Consider the following 23,035-nt stretch of genomic DNA (forward strand, 5'->3'; position numbering starts at 1 on the left):
AGAGCTGAGTCCCTGGGGCAGAGGCGCCGTGAGGACTCAGCCCCGCTCCCCTTTCAGCCCGCCCTGGTCTGCCTGGAAGTGCTTCGGGCCGAGCTCCGGGCTTCCACTGTTGGCCACTTCCCCGAGTTCCTTCTGACAAGGCAGCAGGTCACAGGGTTCTCTGCTTCACAGAGAACACGTAGCTACTCATGAAATATTTAGCTCACATTTCATCCGGATCGGGTCTTGGAGCCACTGTGTCCTCCAGAACCATCTGGGGAAGCAGGAGCTTGTTGACAGGTCCGGGCCACCACCCACCCCGAGGGACGCTGAGCCTGTTGCTGAGTTTGGGGCTGTTGGTGTCCCGAAAGGGTTTTGTCTGTCTTGTATTTAGATTTCTCACGTATATTGGAAGAATTGCCTGATACTGTTAATTCTGTAGAAACACAAATTTGTCTGAAAACGCTGAGACTCCAGTTTCTCTCCTCTGTCCCTCAGACGATCGCCTACAGCATTTTATGGGACTTGAAGTTTCTGATGAGGTAGGTGTCTTCTGGTTGGTGACTACTGTATCTCCTTATGTCTCTAAACTCAGTAGCGATTGGGTGAAGTGAGTTGCTCTGGGTCAAAACTGTGCTTCCTAGACTCTGTAGTGGACGTTGGTGAGGCCTTTTCCTCCCCGTCCCCGAACCCCGAGAACATAGGTGAGAACCCCCAGTCTCATGAGGGCTTGAGACTCCAGGGGGAGCGCTGGTCAGCAGGAGAGCCCGCCCGGGCCCCTCGGTGGGGCGCAGACTCATCTGTGTCTCCGGTCCTGTCCGCAGGGGTCAGCGGAGTCCCCTTCCTGCCGGGGCCTCTGACCCGGTCCGCCTGGCTCTCGCGGGGCCTGGTGGGCCTGAGCGAACGCTGTGGGGGTGTGTCCTGCAGGAACCTGGCCCTGGGAGGAGGCTTGCTGCTGCTGCTGGCTGAGTCCCGTTCCGAAGGCAAGAGCATGTTCGCGGGCGTCCCCACCATGCGCGAGAGCTCCCCCAAGCAGTACATGCAGCTCGGAGGCCGGGTCTTGCTGGTCTTGATGTTCATGACGCTGCTTCACTTTGACGCCAGCTTCTTCTCGGTACGTGTCCCTGGTTGATCCCCGACCTTCTAGAAGGGCGCTGCCCCCTCCTCCCTGTGCACCGCACACCACCAAGGGGCCATCAGAACGGTCCTGTGCAAGGAGGCATGACGCTGCTGAGTTCTCAGGGCCAGGAAGCTGCCCTGACCTCACCGCAGGGCTCCTCCAGCTGGGGATGCAGGTTCACAGCGCAGCCACCTGCTTCTCTCTCCTTCCGGGCACGCCTGTCTGCAGCGTGTACACCAGGGGTTGGGGTTGCAGAGTCAAAGGCTTCATCCTTGACCCCTAGGAGCTTATAGAACTGGGGCCCTGGCTGGGCAGGTCCCCAGGAGGGGCTCCTGGAGCTGAGGGCAGGGAGCGGTTGGTCCTGAGCAGCCCCGGGGAGTGTGGTCCCAGCTAACAGGGCACCTAGGGTCAGCCATGAGTGAGGCCCGCTGATAACCCCTGTGAACTGCAGACTTCGCTCTGCCCGGGTGGCCATCTGCCACCCTCGCCGCGGGAGCACCTCTTTTCCTTCCCTGCTTGTGATGCCGGCTCTCAGCACGCCCTGAGTTACTCCACCCTAGCGCGGGGCCTGCGGGGACGCAGGCAGCTGGGACTCGCCTGCCTGCCAAATGGGACACGTCTCTTCTCCACATCCTCATTCCATACCTTCCGACCCATGCAGATCCTCCAGAACATCGTGGGCACGGCTCTGATGATTTTGGTGGCCGTCGGCTTCAAAACCAAGCTGGCCGCCTTGACTCTTGTCATCTGGCTGTTTGCCATCAACGTGTACTTCAACGCTTTCTGGACCATTCCCGTCTACAAGCCCATGCACGACTTCCTCAAGTACGACTTCTTCCAGACCATGTCGGTGATCGGAGGCTTGCTCCTGGTGGTGGCGCTGGGCCCCGGGGGGGTGTCCATGGACGAGAAGAAGAAAGAATGGTAACGGAGTCCTCCCTGCCTGGCTGGGACCCGCGGCCGTTGAGGACTGGTTCAGGGTGGATTCGAGTAACTGCCAGCATCTCCTGTACCCTCTTCCCTTCCCTCCCTTGGTAAAGGCACAGATGTTTTGAGAACTTTATTTGCAGACACCTGATAATTAACAGCTAAACCTGCTATGGACCCACAGCCTGGTATCTGACCGCGCAGAGCCTGCCGGCCTGAGGTCAGCGCCCCCCGCCCCAAGGCAGGGCTGTGGCTTGTTGGAGTGAGCAACTTGCTTGGCTGTGGCCTGTCAACCCAATTTTTTTTTTGTTTCATTTTTGGGGTGGGGGACCTTGAAGCTGTACTGTGAGCAGATACATTCGTGTATCATTCAAAGCAGTCTCCCTCTTTTTTTTTTTTTGAAGTTTACCTTTTTAGCTAAAACTGCTCAATGATTTGGGGTGGCCCAGCCCAACATCCACACACTGGTTCAGACCCGCACCAGTGCCTTCCCCGTGGTCTCCGCCCTGCGCTGTGACCCCTTTATAGGGCCAGTGAGAGCGTTGAGAGAAACCCCAGACCCAAAGAATAAGGCAGTATTAGAGCGGCAGCCGAGGCCGCAGTTACCGTCAGGGCATTCCTCAGAGAATTGGCCGGGGTCGGTGTGGTTTCCGCGGGGCGATGCCTGGGAGCGCAAGGGGCTCATAGCGGGGACGAGGCCCTCAGAAAAGCCGCCCAGAGCCCGCGGGGGCCTTCACCCAGGCCTGGCAGCACGTGGGCCTCGTCGGTGCCCGCGTGCCCAGCCGGGGAGCAGCCGCCGCCGCGGGCAGGGCTGGGCCAGAGCGGGTGCTCAGACCAGTTACCTCAGGCCGACCCGTCCCAGAGCCGCAGCCGGCCCGGCGCCCCCCAGCCCTGCTCGCTCCCCGCCCTCACGAGGCCGCTGCTTGCTCAGATTGTCTATTTGCTATGCTGAATGCAGCCCCAGTTACTTTTTACGATTTCTGATGCCTTACCGATTGGATCTTGATCCTGTATTTAAAGTTTTCTAACATTGCCTTATACTGTGTTTCTCTTCTTGGGGGCGGGGCCATGAGCTTGTTCCTCGCTCGTCCACCTGGAGCAGATGCCCCGAGGTGACCACCCGGGCTACCCCGGGCCCCTCCCCAGGCCCTCCTGGGGACCAGGCCCTCTGAGATCTCACAAGCCTTGCCTTGGAGCTGGCCTCATCTTCTCTAGATTCATCTGCTGGGGGTGTGATCCTGACCCGAGGGCCTTCCCTGGGGCTTCCGGGGCCAGTCCTGAACCTGGATCCACAAAGACCTCCATGTCGAGCCAGGGTGAGGCGGGGAACCACCCCTACACCGACCCACTCGAGCCCCTGGCCAGCTTCACAGGGCAGGGGGAGGCTGGCTCTTACCCACTAGAGCTGCTAGAACCTTCCCTACCGTCTGGACCCAGCTAACCCGAGGGGAGCCATTGCCATCTTTCCAGCACCACCCGTGTGTCCCCCCACCTCCCCGAGACCCCCACTGCAGAGGCTCCTTATACCCCACCCCCAGGACCCACTTCCCTACTCCCCAAGTATTTATAAGGTTGGAGGGCTTTCTACTTCCATCCCTGGGGTGCTCCCACACGAAGGGGGTTCTGACTCCATGTCTCAGTGTAGGCAGGGTGGCCTCTCTCTGCACACCCCTGCCCAGGTACCCCAGCCTCCCGGCCCCAGGGAACAGCCCACTTGGCTAGGCCGCAGCTGCTTGCGGCACTGTTTGGCAGGGTATAGTTTTTGGTTTGTAAAAACAGACTGACCCCTGGTCACCAGTCCACCTCCCCTGTCCCTGAGTGGGCTAGTGCTCGGGGCAGGGGTAGATGCTCATGTAAGAATAGGAAAAAGGACCTACTAAATTGGTTTTAGCAAAAACAATTTATGGGAAAAAAAAATCTTTTTTTGCTCTCTGTGGGAAATAGGTATAAATCTCATGCTGTATTTTATATCTTAGTTGTGTTTGAAAACATTTTGATTTTTGGAGACACGTCAAAATAAATAATGGCATTTGTTGTATGCAGTGTGGTCCTCTGGTGTCCTCCAGCCAGGTAGGGGCCTGGCCAGGGCTCTCCCTGGGTGCCCCTTCCAGGCGTCGCCGGAGACGGTGTCCAGACGGAGGTCTTCCTTTGGGGTCCCCACTGCTCCCTAGGGGTGGGGGTCAGACCCCAGCCGTGCAGGGGCAGCAAACGAGGAGTGTGGAGCAGGTCTTGGGACACTGGACCAGCGGGGACCCTGGCGGGCAGCTTCCGAGGACTTTCAGAATTCTCTCAAGATGTGTTTTCCCCAGCGACCTTCCATTAACCCGACTGTTTAAAAGAGCTGAAGCTCTTAGGTTTGCAGTGGTGACTTTTGAACTTCTTTTTCAAGAAGCTGGACTGTTTCTGTGGCATAAACAGAGAATTCCCGTCGGTGGGGGCATTCTGATGCCATGCCGGGGTGCTGTGAGCCTGCCCCCCAAGCCCAGCCTGCAGAGAGTAAGGGACTTTAGTGGGAACCCCTGGGCAGCTTTCTGCCTGCGGCTTCCATGAACACTCGGCGGGGCAGTTAAAGGCAGCATTCAAACCCCAACCGCACAGCCCTGCCCTGCCCTCTACCGGCCCAGTGCTGTGTCACTGACGGAACCTTCTTTCCTGCCCCAGTCTCAGAGGTTCCGGAGGCTCTGATCGAGTCCCCTCCTCGAGGTTCCTGCGCTGCGCTCGGGGCCGCCCTGCCTTAGACCGGGGGCCCTGAGTCGGCTCCGTGCAGCCTCTTCTGCGCAGGCGCAGACCAGGAGGCAGCCCCGCCCCCACCGAGCAGCCCCGCCAGCGCCTGTCTCCTATACTGCTGGCTTGAAATTTTCAGCTGTTAAAAAAAAAAAAGGTATCTGATTTTTTTCTAAAGAAGCTGAAACCCAAGGCTCCAGGAAGCCGCTGCTAGGGGATAGCACTACCTTCCTGCGCTTGAGTACGTGCCCCCGGCCCACTCCCAGGGCCCCGCTGTCTTCAGGGCCTCTCTGTGCGGGGCACCTCGGCCTCTCGGCCTTGTCCTCTGTCAGAAAGTTGTCAGTGCTGTCCCCGGGCCCGGTCGCTTCCAGGTCCTTCTTGGTGAACAGCTCAGCTGCAAGGGGTAGAGGTTTGGGCTGTCTTAGGTCAAGTGCACCACCTGTGCCGAGGGGTCAGCCAGGCCCAGGACCAGAGGAGGACACGCAGCGGGAGGGAGCTGCTTGCCGATGGGATCCGCGGGGACAGCTGTGACCCGACCCGGAGGAGAGGTGGGGGGGGCCGCATGCTAGCTTACGCGGGTACAGGTCTGTCATGCTGTCTTCACTGTCACCCGGGGCGGCGCCGTCATCGCTGGACGGGGGTTCCCAGAAGGCTTCTCTAGGACGTGGCGGCCCGTCACTGTCCTGCTGGTCTTCCCTCCTCCTCTTGTGCAGGAGGCAGGCCGGCACGAACTCCACGCCCTGCTCCTGACACTCCTCATCTGCGAGACAGACCGGTACGTTGCCTGGCTCCCTCGCGTCTCCCCAGTACACAGCTGGGCTCGGCCTCGGCCCTGCCACCTTTCTCCCCAGGGAAACATCAGGAGAGCCTTTAGCTCGGCTCCTCCTGGGAGAGCAGCCGGGTGCGTGGGGGTGCGGGCCAGGGGCAGGACAGCGGAGACTGAATGGGCCCGGAGCACCCATTCCTTCGGCTCCAGCCACTTTTCCAGGAAGCCGCAGCTGGGAGGGGGCCAAGCAGGCACAGGAAGCCACGCCAGCCTGCCACCCAGAGACTGAAGTCCCCTCAGGCACAACAGCTGGGACCCCTCCCTGGATGATGCGGCTCCATGAAGTCCCGGCTCTAACCCTCCAGCGCACTCCCATTCAAAGCTGCCAAGAGCTTCTGTGGTTTCATCCCCACCTGCCTTTCTAAGCCCACCTTGCCTGGTGGCACAGTAGCCATCCTACAGAACCCCCCACAGCCAAGCCGAGCACTCTCCCCACAGCCCCTCAAGTCCTATCTGGAGAGAAACCCTCAGAGAGCCTCCTGGGTAAGGCAGGCCCACCTGGTGAGGTTCAGCACCGTCTTCTTCACAGCACTTAACCCAACCTGCGTCACTCTGGAGTCTGCTGTTCGCTCTGTGCCGTCTCTACCATCACCCTCTCCTCACCGTGCTGGGACCAGGCCTGGTGCATCCACCAAGGGCCACCAAAGGCTGACCGGGCTGCAGCTTCTGCCTTCTAGGGGTGCTGGTCCTGGGGAGAGCACGCAAGCACCCAGACACCCATGTCCCCCGAGGCTACTTACACTTCCGCAGCGCCCTCTGGTACCGCTGGCCCTGGGTATGCCTCAGCACGTGCTCCGGGGACTTGTTGATGTGTCGCAGGGTGAGTTTGCAGAACAGCTGGTGCCTAAGGGACAGTTCACAAGCCAGGGTCCAGACCCACAGCTCTCTACCATGGCCACGTCTTAGAATCACCCCTAGAAAGTCTGATGGGGGAGGTCTGCCATGTGGCTTAGGCATCAGGATTTGAAGCTTCCAAGCCACTGCAGCCTGCCACTCCTCCAGACAGCCTCACTGTCCACCCAGAAAACAGGCCTCGACAGCCTGGCCCGCCTCCCCAGACTGCTCCCGCAGGAGAGGCATATGGACTACCGCTTCACAAAGTGCTGGACGGTGGAACTGTCTGCCGTCCCCTTTTATCTTGACCACTATTGTCAACCGTGCCTTCTCAGCTAAATCAAAGCTCTCCTTTAAACTAAAGAAGGAAAATGACCGCCTTCAGAACCTCAGGTGACAAAGCACCAGTGCGCCAACCCTCTACAAAGCACACAGGCCCAGGTGGCAAATCTCGTGTTTACAAAAAGGAAACGAAGTATCAACCTCACATATGCAGATGGCACCACTGTAATGCAGTACCATCCAGCAGTCACGTAGGAATGTGAGAGTTGGACCATAAAAAAGGTTGAGAGCCGAATAACTGATGCTTTTGAACTGTGATGCTGGAGAAGACCTTTGAGAGTCCCTTCTGCAGCAAAATCAAACCAGTCACTTCTAAAGGAAATCAACCCCGAATATTCACTGGAAGGACTGATGCTGAAGCTGAAGCTCCAACACTTTGACCACCGGATGCGAAGAGCCGACTCAGTGGAAAAGACCCTGAAGTTGGGAAAGATTCAGAGCAAGGGGAGAGGGGACGACAGAGGATGAGATGGTTAGCTAGCATCACCGACTCAGTGGACATGAATTTGAGCAAACTCCAGGAGATGGTGAAGGACAGAGAAGCCTGGTGCGCTGCAGCCCACAGGGTAGCCAAGAGTCGGACACGACTGAGCGACTGAACACACACACATACAAACATGAACGAGACGGGGGCCTCACTGGGGTCCCAGGTGACTCACAGCTCCAGAACTCCCACCTGCATCTCAAGTGTCCTATCTGACGGGAGGGTGGGCGCTGCCGAACTGGCCGCATCTCTGAGGGGAGGGGTCGGGGCTCCGGAGTCTACCCAGCCCCGGCCAGACTCAGCACTAGGAAATGTCCCTCCCCGGGCCTCCCCGGCAGTGCCCCGCCGCCCCGCCCCGCCCCGGTCCGGCCACGTACGGGTTCTTGGTGCTGGCCACGATGTGCGGCTCGAACTCGGCGTAGTCGAAGGCCGGGGAGGCGCGGACCAGCCGCCGGTACTTCTTGCCGCGGGTGTAGACCTGGAGCTCGGGCAAGCGACAGGGCAGCTCGTGGCCCGTCAGAGCGCACCGCACCTGCGGGCGGGAGCGCGGCGCGGTCACGGGGTCCGGGTGGTGGGGGTCTCGGGGCCCGCCGTGGGGTTCCCGCACCCCAGCCCCGCCCCGCCCCCACCTTGCAGGCGCCGGGCTCCAGCCGCAGACTCGGGTGCTCGCGCAGAAAGGCGCGTACGTCGGCGGGCAGCTCGCTCATGGCTCGGCGCGCGGAGCTGGGTACAGACCTTCGCCGGAAACACGTGTATCAGGGGGCGGGGCGGGGGCGGGGCGGGGCGAGCGGGGGCGGGGCCGAGCAACACTCCGGAAGCAGACGCCTCCATGGCCCGGAAGTGAGCGGGGGGGGGGCGATGGCGGCGGCGGCGGCGGCGGCGGCGGCGGCGGCGGCGGCGCGGTACCTAGGGCTGCGCGCGGCGGGGCTGCGGCCGCTGCTGTGCGCGGCGGGCACGGGGCCGGTGAGCGGACCGGGGTGGTGCGGCCGGGCGGGGGTGCGGCCGGCCGGGCGCGCCCTCGGAGTGGGCGAGCTCAGCCGGCTCCTCGCGTCTCCGCAGGCCCCGGCCAGCGTTGTCTGGAGGAGCGTCCTGGGGGTCGCCCCGCGCGCAGGTGAGTTCTCGTGCAGGGACGCCCCAGGCGCCCCGGGAAAGCCTTTCAGTCCGTGCGTCCACTTTGCCGGGGGGCGAGGGTGTCGCGATAAGCTCTGAAACTGCCGCCCCAGCCTCGGGAGTCGGGCCCTGTGTGCACGCGGGCTGTTCTCCGTGCAGCCGCCCGGCCGGCGGGGCCGACCCGAGACCGAAGCCGTCTGGGATCCTAAAGGAAAGCATGGCTAGTCTGTAGAGTTTGCATGTGGTCCCCGAGGTTCAGCAAAGGGTGTTTGTGTATAGAGCGCTGTGCGCCCTGCAAAAGCGGCTGTAACTCTACTCCAGGCTTGCTTTTTTTTAACCATCCCTAAGACCTAGGATGCTTGGGACTCACGCTCTGAGAGCTTAAAGGTACCTCTTGTGCACGTTTTCCCAACTTTCAATTTATGAGCGGCTCGATGGACATGAGTTTGGGTAAACTCCAGGAGTTGGTAATGGACAGGGAGGCCTGGCGTGCTGCAGTTCACGGAGTCGCGAAGAGTCGGACACGACTGAGCGACTGAACTGAACTGAACAAGAGAAAAGTCGTTCTGAGAGCTCTGTAAACCACTTTCCTGAAGTGTATCACATTCTGTCTCTGCAGAGCACGGGCAGTCCGTGCGTCTAAGTGACAGGATACATCTCAGCATGTTCTTGCAAGAAAGCCATGAGTTACCCAGGGTCATGGTGGGTGGCAGAGCCAGGACCTAAGCTGGATCTCATTCAGTCAGTGACTGTCCACTGAGTGGATGTCCTGCGCCAGGCCCTGGGTCAGGAGCTGGACTTGACGCAGGTGCTGCTGGTTGGCTCCGACTGCCTGTGGTGGCCTGGCCCTCTTCCTGTGACCACGTTCTCTCAGGCAGTCAGGGCAGCTTCGAGGAATTGGCCACTCCAGTTCTTCGTTCCAGGGCTTCCGGCCCCATGCCCATGCTGTGACACCTCCTAGGGTTGGCCTGGAGGCCCAGCAGGTGTAGCAGCTCTTCAGCCGAAGCAACTGCCACAAAAACCGAAGATGAGTCCTTCCTCCGCTGGTTTTTGCTTCTCATTCCTGTGACTGCCTTTGGCCTGGGGACGTGGCAGGTAAAGGCTGACGTGGCTCTCCTGGCCCTGAGCCCTTGACCGTGCTGCCGCCCACTTGGGCTTACGCCCTGTGCCCACAGGTCCAGCGTCGGAAGTGGAAGCTACAGTTGATCGCAGAGCTGGAGTCCAGAGTTATGGCCGAGCCCATCCCACTGCCCGCAGAGTGAGTTTGTGCGGCTGCCCAGCTGGGGCTGGGCTTGCTCAAGGTCAGCAGTGGGGCCTGGCTGCAGCTTGCCTTCCTGACTCATCAGTGGTTCTGCTAGGCTTCTTGTTGACACCCAGCTGCTGCCTGACACACACGTGTAGAAAGGCCTTTGGGCTTCACGCATCTCCAGGCCCAGTGTACTGAGGGGCCCCGCAGTGCTGCCTGCCTCCCGTAGCAGAAGTTCTTAGGTGGCGGGAGTGCAGACGTCTGTCGTGTCTGGACATGAGTGCCGTTTTGAAAATGTGCCTAGTGGTTCTCCTGCCTCCTCCCCTCGTTTAAAAGCACTCACCTAGAAGGACAGCTGTTGTCATGATGGTTTCCATTCAAGGGAGCAGACAGTGGGTCGTATTTGCCTTGCAAGTGGTCACTTTGGCCCCCGTGTTTTACTGAGTTCACACAGGAGTCCACAGCTTTAAGCTTTTCTTGAAAACGAGGACCGTTTGGCAGCACAGATCCTCATTCCCACGTAGCTTCCAAGGACTCAGCCCCCCTTAGAGGGCACAGCATGCAGCCCTGCAGCCCCCACAGTCCTGTGCTTCACCTTCTGCATCACTGCTGAGGCCATGGTGGGCCTTGTGGTCTGCGGACCCTCAAGTGGGTCTCGGCTCCCCTTTTCCCACCCCGTATAGCCCAATGGAATTGAAGAACCTGGAGTACAGGCCTGTGAAGGTCAGGGGGCACTTTGACCACTCCAAAGAGCTGTACATGATGCCGCGAACGATGGTGGACCCTGCCCGAGAGGCCCGGGACGCCGGCCGGCTCTCATCTGCAGCCGAGAGCGGTGCCTACGTGGTCACTCCCTTCCATTGCACTGAGCTGGGGTGAGTGGCCTGGCAGAGGTACTGGTTCTCACGTTCCTTCTCGGCCCCCTACCCCGGGGAATCCAAGCTACCCAGACAGCTTAACTCCTTGGAGAATTTGAAATGTCATCCTGGTGTTATTAAGGCAACTAATTACTGAACTTCGTTTGCGTTGTCGAGCTCTGAAGGGGAAGAACGAAACAGGTATCTTTGGAAAAACTGTTCAGTGGCTGACACATTTAATGATTAGGGGGCGACAGGAGGGGCCAGCAGAGGAACCCCAGCCTTGCGTGGAGGGTTTTGGGTCAGGGGAGCCTTCCCAAGACGCTGTTTGAGTAGGAAGTGGTATGTACTCAGTACCACTCCCGCAGCACTGCTCCCCACCCCCCGCACCAAGATCCAAAACTAGAGCATTGGCCTACGAAGGAAACCCCAGGGCCTCAGCCTCCGCCTTCTGGTTTTAGGTGCTGGATGGGCCCCAGTGCTGCAGCTAGGTCAGGACAGGGGACTGAAGGCAGGAGCTGAAGGGAGAGGCAGGGGGGAGATGTCAGTCACTGGCTGTGATGCAGCTGGTGAAACACAGCAGAGGTTGGCGGTGGGGAGGGCGTGAACCCCCAGTACTCTTGGGGCTGGAGCCACCGCCCCAGCTCGCGCTCCTGAAATCTTTCCCTGTGCTGTCTTTCCTGAGGCCCCCAATGACCACTAGTGATCACCTGTTCAGAACCTCTTCCCTGCCTGAAACAGCGTGTTCTTACTCCTCTAGAATCACCATTCTGGTGAACAGAGGGTTTGTGCCCAGGAGGAAGGTGAATCCAGACACACGACACAAAGGCCAGGTAAGGGGCATGGACCGTCCTCTCCGGGAGGAGCTGTCCAGCTCTGTAGAGAAACAGCATCTCTCACCTTCCCTCAGATTGAGGGGGAAGTGGACCTGGTGGGGATGGTGAGGCTCACAGAGACCCGGAAGCCTTTTGTCCCCGAGAATAACCCGGAACGGAACCACTGGCATTACCGGGACCTGGAGGCCATGGCCAGGCTCACAGGCGCAGAGCCCATCTTCATCGATGCTGACTTCAGTATGTTATGACTGGCACACCCCAATGCCTTCCTGTTACCCTGGCTAGACACCTCCCCTCCTGTCCTTTACAGCCCGGCGGGTGTGTCGGTGGGCGGGCGTGCCCGATTTTGCTTGACAGGTGCTGAGAACATCAAGGGGCTTGCTGTCCCTGCAGAGAGCACAGTCCCTGGAGGGCCCATTGGAGGGCAGACCAGAGTCACGCTGCGGAATGAGCACTTGCAGTACATCATCACCTGGTGAGCCCCGGCCCAGCCTCGCCCGCTCCCTCCCCCCACCCCCGACGCTGACCGTGTTCCCTGCTTCTCAAACCAAGGTACGGACTCTGTGCGGCCACATCCTATCTGTGGTGCAAGAAGTTCCTAAGTTGGACTCCTGGTGTGTGAGGTTAGCAGAAGTCAGCCTACCCCTGAACAACCGAAGCCACTGCAAGAGATTTGGTTTTATGCTGAACACATGCTCTTGGTATAAATAAATCTCTACACCACACCAAGTGCCTTTCTTTCCACCCAAACTCCAATGTACCACCTAAGACAGCCTTTCAAGAAGCTGGACACACACCCACCCACACACCCACCTTCAGTGGTGGCCCAGTGGTAAACCACTGCAATAAGCAGCCCATGCACAACTTGAGGAGCCCCTGCTCACCACAAATAAGAGGGAAAAGCCTGTGCAGTAAAAGAAAACCAAGCATGCCCCCCCCCCCAAACCAAAACCGGACACAACTGATGAGCACACCTCTCCCAGAACGCTTGGCGCCAACTGAGGAGGAACCTTTATTACTTGTATGCACAGAAAACTCAATAGTGTACACTCAGCCCAGCTTGGTGGCCAGTTCTTTAGCCTTCGCCTTTTCCAGCTTGGCGATGCGAGCCACCGACTTTGGCCCCAGGACATTGCCTCCCCAATGACGACGGATCTGTGGGGGAGAGGCAGTCAGCCTGCTGTGTCATTTCTGAGGCTTTCACACCACGCTAGTTCATGCAATTCTATTTCCTTGTTCCAAGTTCACTGGCATATACAACTGTTCAGAGAGCCAAGAGCAGCCAGTCTTGGACTAAAGGCTTCCCTCAAAGACAATATTTTGTACGAATGTGTTTCTTACCTCATCGTATCTGTCATTGTAATTGGTCCTGATGGCTTCCACCAGCTTAGCCAGGGCACTCTTGTCCTCCCTGACAAAGCAGAGGGGGCAATTCAGGTCACTGACCTGTCAAGGTACCCCCCTCCCTCAAAGCAGACACGACATCAATTTAGCTCCGACACAAGCCTTTTGCCTCAGATACAGCGTGACCACATGGCTTATTCAGGTGAAGAAATTCATAACCATCATTGGCAAAGATTCAGAAAATGTACTTTTTAAAGCGTGGCCTTTAAGGTAAGATCCTGAGAAATTACGTGACCTTGGAATCGGGGCAGGGTGGTCCCCGAGTGACTTGGGAATGCTGGGCTCCGCTGCACTTACGAGTTGACCTGTGTGAAGGCTACGGTGGTGCACGTCTTCCTGTGGACCAGGCGCCCCAGCCGGGCCTTGCCCTTGATGATACAGTAGGGAACCCCCATCTTGCGGCACAGGGCAGGCAGGAAGACCACGAGCTGGAAGACAGCGTTAGCTCTAGAGTTATCTGGAGCAAAAGCAGGAATTTAAAAAGGCTAACGTGGTGGCAGTTGCTCAGGGTTAAAAAGCTCATGCGTTTGCACTTCAAGGTTTAATTCAGTAAGAAATTCACATCATTGCAAAAGCCAGGAACTGGATCCCTTGTCAGGACTTCCTTGTATGAAAAGCTGACAACCCTTGTCACTCCACCATGGCCTGTCAGACCCAGCATCTAGCTTGGCGCTATCTTCCTGGTACAGACAAGCACCCCCAATCTAAATGCAGCAGCTGACACAGGAGAAAAAGCCACACACACCTCGATGGGATCCACATCGTGAGCAATCACCACCAGCTGAGCCTTCTTGTTCTCCACCAGCGTGGTGACGGTGTTGACACCTAGAACACACCGTCTGCATGAGGGAGGGGTCGGGCTGCTGTTCACAAAAGCAGTCCCACTGCAGCCTGGCTGTGACTCAGGGTTAAAAAGCTCGGATTTTACTCTCCACAGTGATTCCAGGTGAAGAAATTCATGCATCATTGCCAACAGCCTGCCCCACAACTCACCCACTTCAAGGAGAGGTGCACTTACCTGCTCGAAGGACAGGTGGCCTCTTGGTGGGGACGTCGCCTTTGCCGGCAGCTTTCTTCTCAGCTCGGGCCAGCAGCCTCTGCTTCTTCTCTTGCTTTGTCTCTGGTCTGTACTTGTGGGCCAGCTTAAGCAGCTGAGTAGCTGACAAAAAAAAAAAAAAAGACCAGATTTGAAGTTCCAATGTTTGTCACTTAATAAATGCTAGATCACTATCCTGAATACAACCACAATCCAAGAGATCTCAGACCCAGTTCATCTCATCAGTATATCACGTTCTGGAACTAGACAAGGAATGGTTTAAGTTTTAATAAACCAGCCTATTAAACATACCCACTGCAGGTGCAAGGAAGGGCGGCAACCACACGCCCAAGGGACCCATCCCCAGCGGTGTTTTTAGGCCACGGAACCTCACCTGTTTGTCGGTCCAAGGCTTGGGTGAACTGGTTAATTGCAGGAGGCACTTTCAGCCGCTTATAGAGAATAGCCCTTTGCCGCTGCAGCCGGATGTAGCGGGGCCATTTGACAAAGCGGGTGAGGTCCCTCTTGGGTTGGATGTCCTGTCCTGTGAAGTAACAAGCAACGAGGTGGCTCAAGCTCCTTGTCAAGTTCAGGTATAGAGACACCCTTAAGGACATAGGTGCATCAGCGATCTTGGTGGCTTAAAATGTCCTCACCATCTTCCAGGTAAATACTTTTACATCACTTGCACACAAACACCAAAGAACACAGGGGAGACTATAGCACCACCTCCTGCTCAGCAAGCAGCCAAGGTGCAGTCAGCCCATCACCTCTGCTCTGGGAGCGCCAGTTTCTTGATGGCCAAGTCGAACCCCAAAGGCCAGCACCTGGGCTCCATGGTGACACACGCTCGGGCTTACAGTGAGGCCACCGAAAAACGACCATCACTGCCGCCCACTCTCAAAACGAGAGATTAACAGCCGAGCGCAATTTAGTTACAAAGTGGCAAAACGTGAGCATTCCGACCCAAGTAAGCCTCGACTCCAAACCCAGTGAAATCTAGAATAGAACACGACCTTCTGTTCAATCAACTATTATTTTTCTCCATCGAGGATAACGTGGAAACACAACATCTCCCTTTATTCCTACTCACCAATGCCAAAATTCTTGGGCCTCTTCTCGAACAGGGGGTTGACCACCTTCTTGGCCTCCTGCTTCTTCACCACGGCCGGGGCCGGGGCCACCTTCTTCCCCTTGGCCTTCTTTCCCTTCGGCTGGGCGAGAAAAACACCAGCTTTCGCCGCCGCCGCCTCTGCCGGTTTCTCTGCAGAGGGGCGGGTTCCGGGGGCCTGGCCCCCCGAAGACGAGCGCGGACGGCGGGCGACCCCGCCACCCCCCGAGGGCAAGCCTGACCCCACATGTATCGGGCGCCGCGCGGGCCCGGAGGCCGCCCCCGGCTCGTACATCAGCGATCTTGGTGGTCAGATACGTCCTCACCATCACTCAGATAGCAAATATTCTTTCACATCATCTGCACGAGCCCGGCGCGCCCGCGAACCCGCGACGGGGACAGCGGGCCCCCTCTTCGGGGACCGGCAGGCTCCAAACAGCAGAGGCGTGCGAAAACACCGCGCGGGCCAAGACCCCCTGAGCGGCCCTCCAAGAAATGGAGGAGCCCCCCACCCCCGGGGCGCTTCGGCTCCGTCCGTCCCCGAGCCCCGCGCTGCGGCGCTCCAGATCCTCATCCGCCCCTGCCAGGCGGAGTCGGGGAATCTTATCCAGACCCAAGGCCGCTGAGCGAGGCCCTGCGGGGCGCCCCTCGCTCTGGGCAGTGGAGGCACCCCCGCGCGGTCGCGCTCCGAGGAGGATGGCGGCGGATAGAGCTCAGACGTTAGAGCCGGCACCACGAGCAGAAAGGAAACTCACCATCTTGAAGGACTGGCGTAGAGAGAAAGGACAGGGAATTGTGGGTAATTTGTAGGCGCCCTCGGAGATCGCGAGAACTGGCAGCGGCGCGGGATCTCGGATTTAAAGAGAAAGAACTCCCTTTTCCGTCCTCTGGGTCGGGGGCGGTGCCTAGAGCAGGAAGTGCCGTGGGAGCCCCGGGGAAGGGCCGCGGAGACTGACTGGCAGGGGCGCGCGCTTGTCCCCCCACTCCGCCCCCGGCGAGGTACCCGGCGGGCTCCGGCTCTGGGGACCCACTGCGGGAGCTGGGGCGGCGTGGCTCGGTCGGCGTCCTTCTGGTGGGGTTTACTGCCCCGCGAGTGCGGTCGGGGGGGCCTCGCCGGGCGGGAGCGCGCAGCCCGGAGGCACCCGGCGCGGGGCGGCAGGGCGGGCGGTCCCGGGACGGAGGAGCCCCGACGCCCCGTGGGGCGGCCCTCCAGGGGCCCCGGCTTGGAGACGGGGGCGGCAGAGTGGAGGTGGGATCCGAGCGGCTCCTCGGGCTCGCGCGGGCCGGCGGGGACGTGCGTGAGCCTGGCCTCCGAGAGGGCTGCGCCGGTGCCGGCTGGGTGGTCATCGGAGTCCGGCCGAGGGGGCGCGGGCCAGAGGAGAGCCCGTAGCGCGTGTTTGGCGGAAAGGGCATCTCCGGAGAGCCTGCCCGAAGGTTCTACCCAGGCAGGCGCCTGCAGCGGGGAGAGAGGCCGGAGCTGGCCTGCTCACACCCAGACTCGGTTCCAGGTGCCCCCTCCCCGCCCTGCGCCGCCTGAGGCCCCGCCATGGCCCAGCAGAGAGCCCTGCCGCAGAGCAAGGAGACGCTGCTGCAGTCTTACAACAAGCGGCTCAAGGACGACGTCAAGTCCATCATGGACAACTTCACCGAGATCATCAAGACCGCCAAGGTGGGTGGGGGCCGCCGGTCTCCGGCTCCCTTGGAGACCAATACAGTGGTGAGCAGAGCTGAGTCGGGGCGTCCACTTTCAACAGCACCCACTGCACATGGGTGCTCCCAACCAGGTGGTGGCCATACTGCAGTGAGCCCACAGGCCGGGCCCTCGTCCCCATGGGGAGGACGTTTGGGAGGGCCGGGGGGCGGGGTCGGGGCGGGGTGTGTGTGACCACAGCAAACAGGGAGACAGGTAAATCATACGGCTAACTACAGGCCCTGGGGAGGCATTTGTAGGGAATTCCAGTCGCAGTGCCGGGATCCAGCATCACTTACTAGCAGCAAGGGGTTGGATGAGGTCTTGACTTCTGAGTGCCTCAGTGTCCCCTGCAGCACTGCGTCCTTGTGTGGCTGGATGAGTTCATCCGCATAAAGCGGTCACTGTGGGGATTATTGTGAGCGCATGTGGTCCCCGAGAGAAGCTGGGGAAAGCCCCTCATGTGGGCAGAGAGAGGGTCAGCGGCTGGTCTGCATGACTGTTCCAGTCCTGTAACTCGTTTGAGCCTTAATAGTGATGATGACAGCAGTCTGTCGGTGATATTTAGTGCTCACGTGGTATCAGGCTGAGCTGTGAGGGCCCTCTGTGTCCTGTCCCATTTGATCGTCACAAGGATGCTATGAGGCAGGTCATTGCCCTCCCAATTCCTTTTCAGAGGAGAGAACTGAGACTCAGAAGCTTTAGCATCCTGCCCCAAGTCAGTCTGCGAATATCTGGCAGGGCTGGGAATGGGACCTGGGAAATCTGGGTCCCTACCACTTAGAGTGCCCTGACCCCTGCCCACATCCTGCTTGATGGGTGAGTTGGGACAGTTAATAGCCCGGACCTTGGACAGGACAGGTGGGGCAGGACTCCCCGCTCCTCCACTGACTGTCTGAGACACCTGAGTGCACTCAGGTCTGTCCCTGCCTTCAGGTTTGCCCACCAGGGAAGATGGTCCAGGCTTCAGTGAGAGTTTCCTAAGATGATGGTCAAGTGCTTAACACAGTGCCTGGCACCCAGGAAGTGCTCAGTAAATGGTCACTTAAAAAAATACATTGTCCTTTTATTCATCCATTCAGCAGGTCACTGAGTGCCCGAGCGAAAAAGATGGGGCCAACCCCTCCTTGCACCTGGCACAGCAGCTCTCGTACTTAGGCATCTGTTGGTCGTGTGAGGGTGCCCGTTACCCCTTAGAAGGGGGCGGGGGTGGGCACTGGTGCACGCGGCCCATGGTCTGGGGGCAGCGCCTGGTGCAGAGGGCAAGACAGGCCACAGGGTGTGAAGTGTGGGTGCACTCTTGCCGCCGCTGAGTACCTGTGGGCCAGGGCACTTGCCCACGCTGGACTTTCTCATTTGCCCTCCAGATTGAGGACGAGACGCAGGTATCAAGGGCCACTCAGGGCGAGCAGGACAACTACGAGATGCACGTGAGAGCCGCCAACATCGTGAGTCAGCAGATGGGGGGGATAGTCCGGGCTCCAGAAGCCTGTGGTCCCTACTGGGGCTCCTGGGGGCAGAGGGGCAAACCGCTGCTCAGGAGACTCCCTTCCAGAGGAGGGCTTTCCTCGGCAGCTGAAGGAGGGGCTGGCAGGTAGTGGGCACGGCCACGCTGTCCAGTGCTGGGCAGGGGTTTCAAAGAGGTCAGCCCTTCCTCTGAAGGGTCTCTGTAAGTGCAGGGTCTCTATAAATGAAGGTTCTTTATAAGTGAAGGTTCTATAAATGCAGGAAGCAAACGGCCAGATGAAACAGGACAGGCTTCTTGGTCCCTTTCAATGCCACAGAATAAGCAAAGCCACCAAGCGTTCCCACGGGTCCACACCCATGATGGAAATGCATAGCGCAGGGTTCTAAACGAGCCACCCCCAACTGGCAGGTGTGCTGGCCCTGAGGAATAACAGGGCAGGTTAACTGGACGGCAGTTTTGTCTGGGGTTTGAGGTTTTCCAAAGCAGGATACGTGATTGAGTAAAGTGTGCAATTGGCCATCATACCTGCAGGAGTGGAAGCCAGAGGCCCGATGGCGCCTGCCTTGGCAGAAATTCACGTGCCTGCAGTGGCTGCCAGGGACCCTGCCCTCCCCTCGCTCACCTTCTAGTCCCTCACTTCTGACGATGACCCTGTGTGCGTGCCGTGGCCCCGCTTCACGGATGAGGCCCCTGCTGCCGTTGCTTACCCAGCGTCAGGCACACGGAGGCAGGCGGCTGTCAGCCCCTCACCACGCCGCCTGATCCCCACGGCTGCAGGTCCGAGCCGGCGAGTCCCTGATGAAGCTGGTGTCTGACCTCAAGCAGTTCCTCATCCTCAACGACTTCCCGTCAGTGAATGAGGCCATCGACCAGCGCAACCAGCAGCTGCGAGCCCTGCAGGAGGAGTGTGACCGGAAGCTCATCGCACTGCGGGACGAGGTCTCCATCGACCTGTACGAGCTGGAGGAGGAGTATTACTCGTCCAGGTACAAATAGGGCTGGACCCTGTGCACAGCGGACCTGCGGACCCGGGCTCGGCCAGCAGGGGTGGCCTGGCAGCCCGAAGGTCCTTGTTTCCAAATCCTCCCTGGTCTCGGCAACAGAACCCTTTGTCTGGATTTCAGAGCAGACCTCAGGGTCAGAGCATCTGATCAACAGACAACTGATGCCACCTCCCGGGGCCCAGGCATCAGAATGAAAATTGGAACCTCGAGGGTTGGGAGGGCCAGGCCAGCGTTTCTGTCTGGGGCCCCGTCCATCCATCTTAACCGTCTAATCCAGATTTAAACATCCCAGCCACGCGGGGCCAGCGCTCTTGGCTACCCAGCCCCTGTCCAGGACCCCAGTGCTTGCCCAGGGTTGTGATTCGCCATGGGTGTCACTGAGCACCCACTCTGTATGTGTGCGTTGGGGTGGGGGTTCCTGGGAAGGAGGAGGAGAAAATCCAAGCGGAGCGTGGCCTTGAACGCCAGGCCTGGGCACTTGGACCACTGAGTTCCCATTCAGCTCAGCGTGATTCATAGACGACAGCCTTCCTGCGCGCTAGGCCCATACTGGGCTTCAGTTACAGCAGTGGGCAAGGCCTGTGACCCCAGCCCTCGTGGCCTGCTTAGAATCCTGAAACCCGAGGCAGTTTGAGCTGGAGGGGCCCCAGGAGATCAGAATCCAGGTGTAATTTACTTACGGGGAAACAGAGGCTGGAGAGGCCTCTCACATCTGTCCTTGTTAGCTTGGAAAAATCAAGACTCAGTCCAGAAGACATGGGGTTGGCACCCGCACGCCCTCGCTGGACAAATGTGTCTTTCCTGTTATGGATTTTCATTGCTCCTTTCTGTCCAGTGGCAGTCAGGCTAGAGCCACAGATGCCCAGAGCCAGCGTGTCTGTGGTCTGAGGCTTGGTTTCTCTGCGTGGGTTCCAGTGCCACCCCTCACGGTCCCTCCCACCTTTACCTTCGTGGGAATGGACAAGAGTCACTGCTCAGTTGGAGTGGTTTATAAACTCTTCCAGAGGGTTCTGGGGCACCCCTCATCCCTGATGCCTGTTGGCTCAGCAGACACGCAGCAAGTGCCTCCTACATACCAGTCTTCAGGGAAGGGTCCAGCGTGGTCCCTGGGGGGGTTTCAGACCCTGCTGGGGACGTTGCTCCTTATGCCCTTGTGTTTGTCCCCCTGTGGCTCCCATGGGTTGGAGCTGTGGACTGAATGTCTGCAGGAGAGCAGCTTAGCCCTGCCTCTTGAGGCTGAGGGCAGTGGGGGCTGCAGGGAAACGCCTGAGAGCCAGGCTCCTCCTGTCCTGGCTCTGGGCCATCAGTCTAGCTCAGAGGCGTTTCTAGTCCAGCCTAGGGTCTTCGAGAGGCTGAGGTCCTCCGTCTGTAAATGCCCGTGGTGGCCGGGGCTCAGCTGAGTCAGGGCGTGCCGGCTGTGGGCCCCTCCCTGCTTGTCCCCTACACAGGCGGCACGTTCCCGCCTCAAGCCACCAGTGCTCAGCCAGTTCTCCGCGTGCGTCGCCACTGCCCACACGCTTGCTCCCCCGCTTTCTGCTCAGTTTGCTTTCTCTCCCTCTCTCCCTCCACTCTACTCGAAACTCTGCTCTGTGTCCAGGATGGTTCTGAGGCTGGATGCTGGGGGCGGGAGCAAGGGAGGGAGCGAGAGGCAGGATTCGGGGGAGAGCCAACGAGACAAGTGTGGGGACGGGGCAGGCTCCACTCGCCCCCTTGACGACCCCCATGAGCCATGCTCTGTTCATTGCATCCTTGCCCCTGGAGGCCAGCCGTGCTGTCCCCATACTAGACGAGAGCTGGTGCATTCAGTGTGGTGTGGCCGAAGACTGTCCCCACGTTAGAGACGGGAGCCTGAGTTCACGGGGCTGGGGTCCTGTTTGAGGTCACACAGCTGGTGCCGGGCTGCAGGACAGAACGCCAGGGCCTCTGCACCTAATCACCACCCCATTCAGGCTGAGTCCCAGACCCAGAGAGGAGACAGGGTCTCTGCCCCCAGGGGCCTTGAGAAGCGCAAGGACTGTGGAGACCACCTCTGGATGCTGGTTCCTGCAACTGGAGAGTGGAGCTGACAGCTCCCTGCAGGAGGAAGGCAGCCGGAGCCAGGACAGGAGGGGGTGGCCACGTGGCAGGAGGGACACGGATCGGTCAGTGGAAGGGACCTGCTGAGGTCACACAGCCTGCCAGTGGCTGCTCCCAAATGGGTCCCTGATGGGTCCCTGGATGACCTGTAAGCAGGCGCAGCACCCCATGCCTCCCCCTCAGCCAAGCCTACTTGGTGGAGGGGCTCGCACGCAGGGGAGGAGGGGAATGCAGGTCTGGGGTGTGGTCTGTGTTTCCTTAACTGCTTCTATCTTGCTTTCCTTCCCTGGCTTCATCTCTGCCTGCTCCTGTCTCTCCCTGGGTTTCTGGTGGTGGAAAAGCTCAAGTCTATGCGAAGCTAATGATCTGCCTCTGTGCGAAGCTTACTGGAGGCTGGACCCGGACACAGACTCCGCTGACTGCCTCTCAGCCCCTCTGCTCACGTCCCCGGAGCCCAGTGCTGGCGGCCCCCTGCAGCCTGCAGCCCCTGCCCACTCCCACACTGGTGGCCCCGGCCCCACGGAGCACACCTGAGCCTCCCGGGGCTCCCCCCCTGGGGCCCCAGGATCTTAGGAACAAAATCCAGTCCTCCCCTCTGGGCCCACCCCAGCCTTCACTCCCTTCTTCCCTGGTTCCCACTTGGGGAGCCACTGTGGCTTCTTTGGGAACCTTGTCAGCCCTGGGACAGCCCACCTAGGAGTGTTGGGGGAAGGAGTGCCCCCCACCATTACAGGGTGGCCCATCCTTCCTATTTGCTACCTTCTAGACTGGCTAGAAGGGAGTTTCCAGGAGAGTTTGTCCCGCTGGGGACCTAGCAGCGGGGCAGGAGGATGCCCAGTGTTGGGAAACCTGACCTGTGCATACTGTTTACTATGGGGGGAGGGGGGAAGTGCTCAGAGTGGACAGTACTAGCCAAGGCCCGGCCTCCATGCACAGCTCTGCCCACTACCTCACCGTGAGGCTTCTGTGCTAGCTGACTGCCCCTGCAGGGCTGTGGGGAAAGGGGGCTGCCCACTCTCATGGAAGTCAGGCAGGGTCCTTCCTAATTCTGCTGCTGCATACATTTGGTTATTTTTGTTATAAAAGACTGTTGAATAAAACCACCTCTGCCCTTTTGCATCGGTTGGTTCTTTTTCTTGCTTTTGGACCACTCGGTCTGCCAGTGGCTGTCGGAAAAGAGCCCCTCGGCTCTGCCTAGTCCACTTTGGCCTCCAGGTCAGCCTTCTGGCCCCGGGGGGCTCTATCAGCATGGAGTTCATGGCTGCATTTCCATTGCCTGGAAAGAGCGGGCTAGGACCTAGAAGGGCCTTGATAGTAATACTTGGTGAATGTATGAGAAACTGCTACCGTTACTGCATGTCATGTGGCCCGGGCGCCCGAACCTCCGGTTGCCCCCCAAGTCAGGGCTGTGGTTACCGGCATCTCAGGGAGGACCGACCGCAGGCTCCGGAGGGGATGAAGTGTTGTATCCCGTGGTCTCCGAGCTGCGGAGTGCAGTGAGAGAGGCCAGGACTCAACCCAGGTGGAATACGAGGCCCAGTGCCTGGAGCCAGGCTCACCTAAGGGGGCGGTGGGGGGGCCGTTACCCCAGAAGAGCCGGGACGTCAACCCTGCGCCCTGTCTCCTTCCCAGAGGGAGGTCACCGTCCCAGTGTACGGAGGAAATGAGAGCCCGCGACCCGACACCTCCGATATTCGGAATTTATAACTAGTCACCAAAGAACCATACACTCCACGGGGACACCGCCGCGTGTTTTCTTCATCGCTCGCATCCCCAGGGCTCGGAACCTGGCTGGCGCGCAAGTCCTTTCCGGACGAACGCGGTCTCGGTCTCGCTAGCTTCCCCTTGGGGGCTGAGCTCTAAACAGGCCTCAATTTCTGGGGGTCTATTCCAGCCGCCCCCGTAGGTATCCAGGCGCTCGCCGCCTACGGGGAGCCGCCCCTGCCCCACAATGCTTTGCG

At 59.4% G+C, this 23,035-nt stretch overlaps 5 protein-coding genes and 5 non-coding genes across 23 annotated transcripts in view; 3 read left to right on the plus strand and 7 right to left on the minus strand.

Moving 5' to 3' along the window:
- Window positions 1–4,064, plus strand: part of SURF4 (surfeit 4) — an 11,690-nt gene extending 7,626 nt beyond the window's left edge. For 4 of the 5 annotated variants that reach the window (XM_081590567.1, XM_081590571.1, XM_081590570.1 and 1 more), the window contains exons 4-6: window positions 478–521; window positions 907–1,093; window positions 1,761–4,064. In XM_081590567.1, the coding sequence (XP_081446693.1) occupies window positions 478–521; window positions 907–1,093; window positions 1,761–2,027 (498 nt within the window). In that variant the 3' untranslated portion in view covers window positions 2,028–4,064. The remainder of the gene's footprint in view (window positions 1–477; window positions 522–906; window positions 1,094–1,760) is intronic. The other variant, XM_081590572.1, reaches the window with a different exon arrangement.
- SURF2 (surfeit 2) lies at window positions 3,912–7,986 on the minus strand. 2 transcript variants are annotated; one of them, XM_081590573.1, is made up of 6 exons: window positions 7,866–7,986; window positions 7,614–7,768; window positions 6,317–6,420; window positions 5,325–5,510; window positions 4,978–5,144; window positions 3,912–4,429 (listed from the first exon to the last, which is right to left on the minus strand). In XM_081590573.1, exons 1-6 carry the CDS (start codon window positions 7,941–7,943, stop codon window positions 4,346–4,348), a joined length of 774 nt encoding a protein of 257 aa, XP_081446699.1. In that variant the 5' UTR covers window positions 7,944–7,986; the 3' UTR covers window positions 3,912–4,345. The 2 variants fall into 2 exon arrangements, with proteins under 2 accessions (XP_081446699.1, XP_081446700.1); XM_081590574.1 differs by having other exon boundaries at window positions 3,912–4,423; window positions 4,975–5,144.
- Window positions 7,987–8,072: 86 nt separating this feature from the next.
- SURF1 (SURF1 cytochrome c oxidase assembly factor) lies at window positions 8,073–12,010 on the plus strand. 4 transcript variants are annotated; one of them, XM_081590563.1, is made up of 9 exons: window positions 8,073–8,199; window positions 8,296–8,347; window positions 9,308–9,441; window positions 9,522–9,604; window positions 10,276–10,467; window positions 11,210–11,282; window positions 11,360–11,522; window positions 11,643–11,760; window positions 11,838–12,010. In XM_081590563.1, exons 1-9 carry the CDS (start codon window positions 8,095–8,097, stop codon window positions 11,905–11,907), a joined length of 990 nt encoding a protein of 329 aa, XP_081446689.1. In that variant the 5' UTR covers window positions 8,073–8,094; the 3' UTR covers window positions 11,908–12,010. The 4 variants fall into 4 exon arrangements, with proteins under 4 accessions (XP_081446689.1, XP_081446690.1, XP_081446691.1 ...); XM_081590564.1 differs by having other exon boundaries at window positions 11,679–11,760; XM_081590565.1 differs by lacking the exon at window positions 9,308–9,441 and having other exon boundaries at window positions 11,679–11,760.
- A 237-nt stretch (window positions 12,011–12,247) lies between these two features.
- RPL7A (ribosomal protein L7a) lies at window positions 12,248–16,878 on the minus strand. Of its 3 annotated transcripts, none has more exons than XM_081590559.1 (10): window positions 16,826–16,878; window positions 15,868–16,289; window positions 15,592–15,686; window positions 14,819–14,939; window positions 14,120–14,269; window positions 13,708–13,848; window positions 13,435–13,514; window positions 12,987–13,117; window positions 12,627–12,696; window positions 12,248–12,440 (listed from the first exon to the last, which is right to left on the minus strand). In XM_081590559.1, the coding sequence occupies exons 2-10, from the start codon at window positions 16,247–16,249 to the stop codon at window positions 12,336–12,338; spliced, it is 1,275 nt and encodes a 424-aa protein (XP_081446685.1). In that variant the 5' UTR covers window positions 16,250–16,289; window positions 16,826–16,878; the 3' UTR covers window positions 12,248–12,335. The 3 variants fall into 3 exon arrangements, with proteins under 3 accessions (XP_081446685.1, XP_081446686.1, XP_081446687.1); XM_081590560.1 differs by having other exon boundaries at window positions 15,868–16,534; XM_081590561.1 differs by lacking the exons at window positions 15,868–16,289; window positions 16,826–16,878 and having other exon boundaries at window positions 15,130–15,614.
- Window positions 12,794–12,860, minus strand: LOC145504073 (small nucleolar RNA SNORD36). The gene has a single exon (XR_014052055.1). It is a non-coding gene; the product is annotated as a small nucleolar RNA SNORD36 (small nucleolar RNA).
- On the minus strand, window positions 13,189–13,261 carry LOC145504071 (small nucleolar RNA SNORD36). Its single transcript, XR_014052053.1, has one exon. It is a non-coding gene; the product is annotated as a small nucleolar RNA SNORD36 (small nucleolar RNA).
- LOC145504072 (small nucleolar RNA SNORD36) lies at window positions 13,587–13,661 on the minus strand. Its single transcript, XR_014052054.1, has one exon. It is a non-coding gene; the product is annotated as a small nucleolar RNA SNORD36 (small nucleolar RNA).
- Window positions 14,346–14,415, minus strand: LOC145504078 (small nucleolar RNA SNORD24). The gene has a single exon (XR_014052060.1). It is a non-coding gene; the product is annotated as a small nucleolar RNA SNORD24 (small nucleolar RNA).
- On the minus strand, window positions 15,127–15,201 carry LOC145504077 (small nucleolar RNA SNORD24). Its single transcript, XR_014052059.1, has one exon. It is a non-coding gene; the product is annotated as a small nucleolar RNA SNORD24 (small nucleolar RNA).
- Window positions 15,770–22,193, plus strand: MED22 (mediator complex subunit 22). 4 transcript variants are annotated; one of them, XM_081590576.1, is made up of 5 exons: window positions 15,770–15,908; window positions 16,345–16,505; window positions 17,894–17,974; window positions 18,772–18,980; window positions 21,416–22,193. In XM_081590576.1, the coding sequence occupies exons 2-5, from the start codon at window positions 16,383–16,385 to the stop codon at window positions 21,606–21,608; spliced, it is 606 nt and encodes a 201-aa protein (XP_081446702.1). In that variant the 5' UTR covers window positions 15,770–15,908; window positions 16,345–16,382; the 3' UTR covers window positions 21,609–22,193. The 4 variants fall into 4 exon arrangements, with proteins under 4 accessions (XP_081446702.1, XP_081446705.1, XP_081446701.1 ...); XM_081590579.1 differs by having other exon boundaries at window positions 17,894–17,956; XM_081590575.1 differs by having other exon boundaries at window positions 15,770–15,835.
- Window positions 22,194–23,035: the final 842 nt, after the last annotated feature.

Source organism: Giraffa tippelskirchi, chromosome 4, assembly GCF_054371585.1.
Source record: "Giraffa tippelskirchi isolate mGirTip1 chromosome 4, T2T-mGirTip1v1.2.pri, whole genome shotgun sequence".
Classification (NCBI taxonomy): domain Eukaryota; kingdom Metazoa; phylum Chordata; class Mammalia; order Artiodactyla; family Giraffidae; genus Giraffa; species Giraffa tippelskirchi.

Excerpts from the sequence above, each read along its gene's own strand:
- RPL7A (XM_081590559.1), bottom strand. The coding sequence starts at position 16,249 with ATGCCCTTTCCGCCAAACACGCGCTACGGGCTCTCCTCTGGCCCGCGC. Across the intron at positions 14,940-15,591 it reads TACGCCAGTCCTTCAAGATG|CCGAAGGGAAAGAAGGCCAA; the intron begins GTGAGTTTCCTT and ends TTTCTCGCCCAG. Across the intron at positions 12,441-12,626 it reads ACAATGACAGATACGATGAG|ATCCGTCGTCATTGGGGAGG; the intron begins GTAAGAAACACA and ends TCTCCCCCACAG.
- SURF1 (XM_081590563.1), top strand. The coding sequence starts at position 8,095 with ATGGCGGCGGCGGCGGCGGCGGCGGCGGCGGCGGCGGCGGCGCGGTAC. Across the intron at positions 10,468-11,209 it reads TTCCATTGCACTGAGCTGGG|AATCACCATTCTGGTGAACA; the intron begins GTGAGTGGCCTG and ends TTACTCCTCTAG. Across the intron at positions 11,761-11,837 it reads TTGCAGTACATCATCACCTG|GTACGGACTCTGTGCGGCCA; the intron begins GTGAGCCCCGGC and ends TCTCAAACCAAG.
- SURF2 (XM_081590573.1), bottom strand. The coding sequence starts at position 7,943 with ATGAGCGAGCTGCCCGCCGACGTACGCGCCTTTCTGCGCGAGCACCCG. Across the intron at positions 5,145-5,324 it reads CATGACAGACCTGTACCCGC|CTGAGCTGTTCACCAAGAAG; the intron begins GTAAGCTAGCAT and ends TACCCCTTGCAG. Across the intron at positions 4,430-4,977 it reads ACGTACTCAAGCGCAGGAAG|AAACAGTCCAGCTTCTTGAA; the intron begins GTAGTGCTATCC and ends TTTATGCCACAG.
- MED22 (XM_081590576.1), top strand. The coding sequence starts at position 16,383 with ATGGCCCAGCAGAGAGCCCTGCCGCAGAGCAAGGAGACGCTGCTGCAG. Across the intron at positions 16,506-17,893 it reads AGATCATCAAGACCGCCAAG|ATTGAGGACGAGACGCAGGT; the intron begins GTGGGTGGGGGC and ends TTTGCCCTCCAG. Across the intron at positions 18,981-21,415 it reads GAGGAGTATTACTCGTCCAG|CTCAAGTCTATGCGAAGCTA; the intron begins GTACAAATAGGG and ends GTGGTGGAAAAG.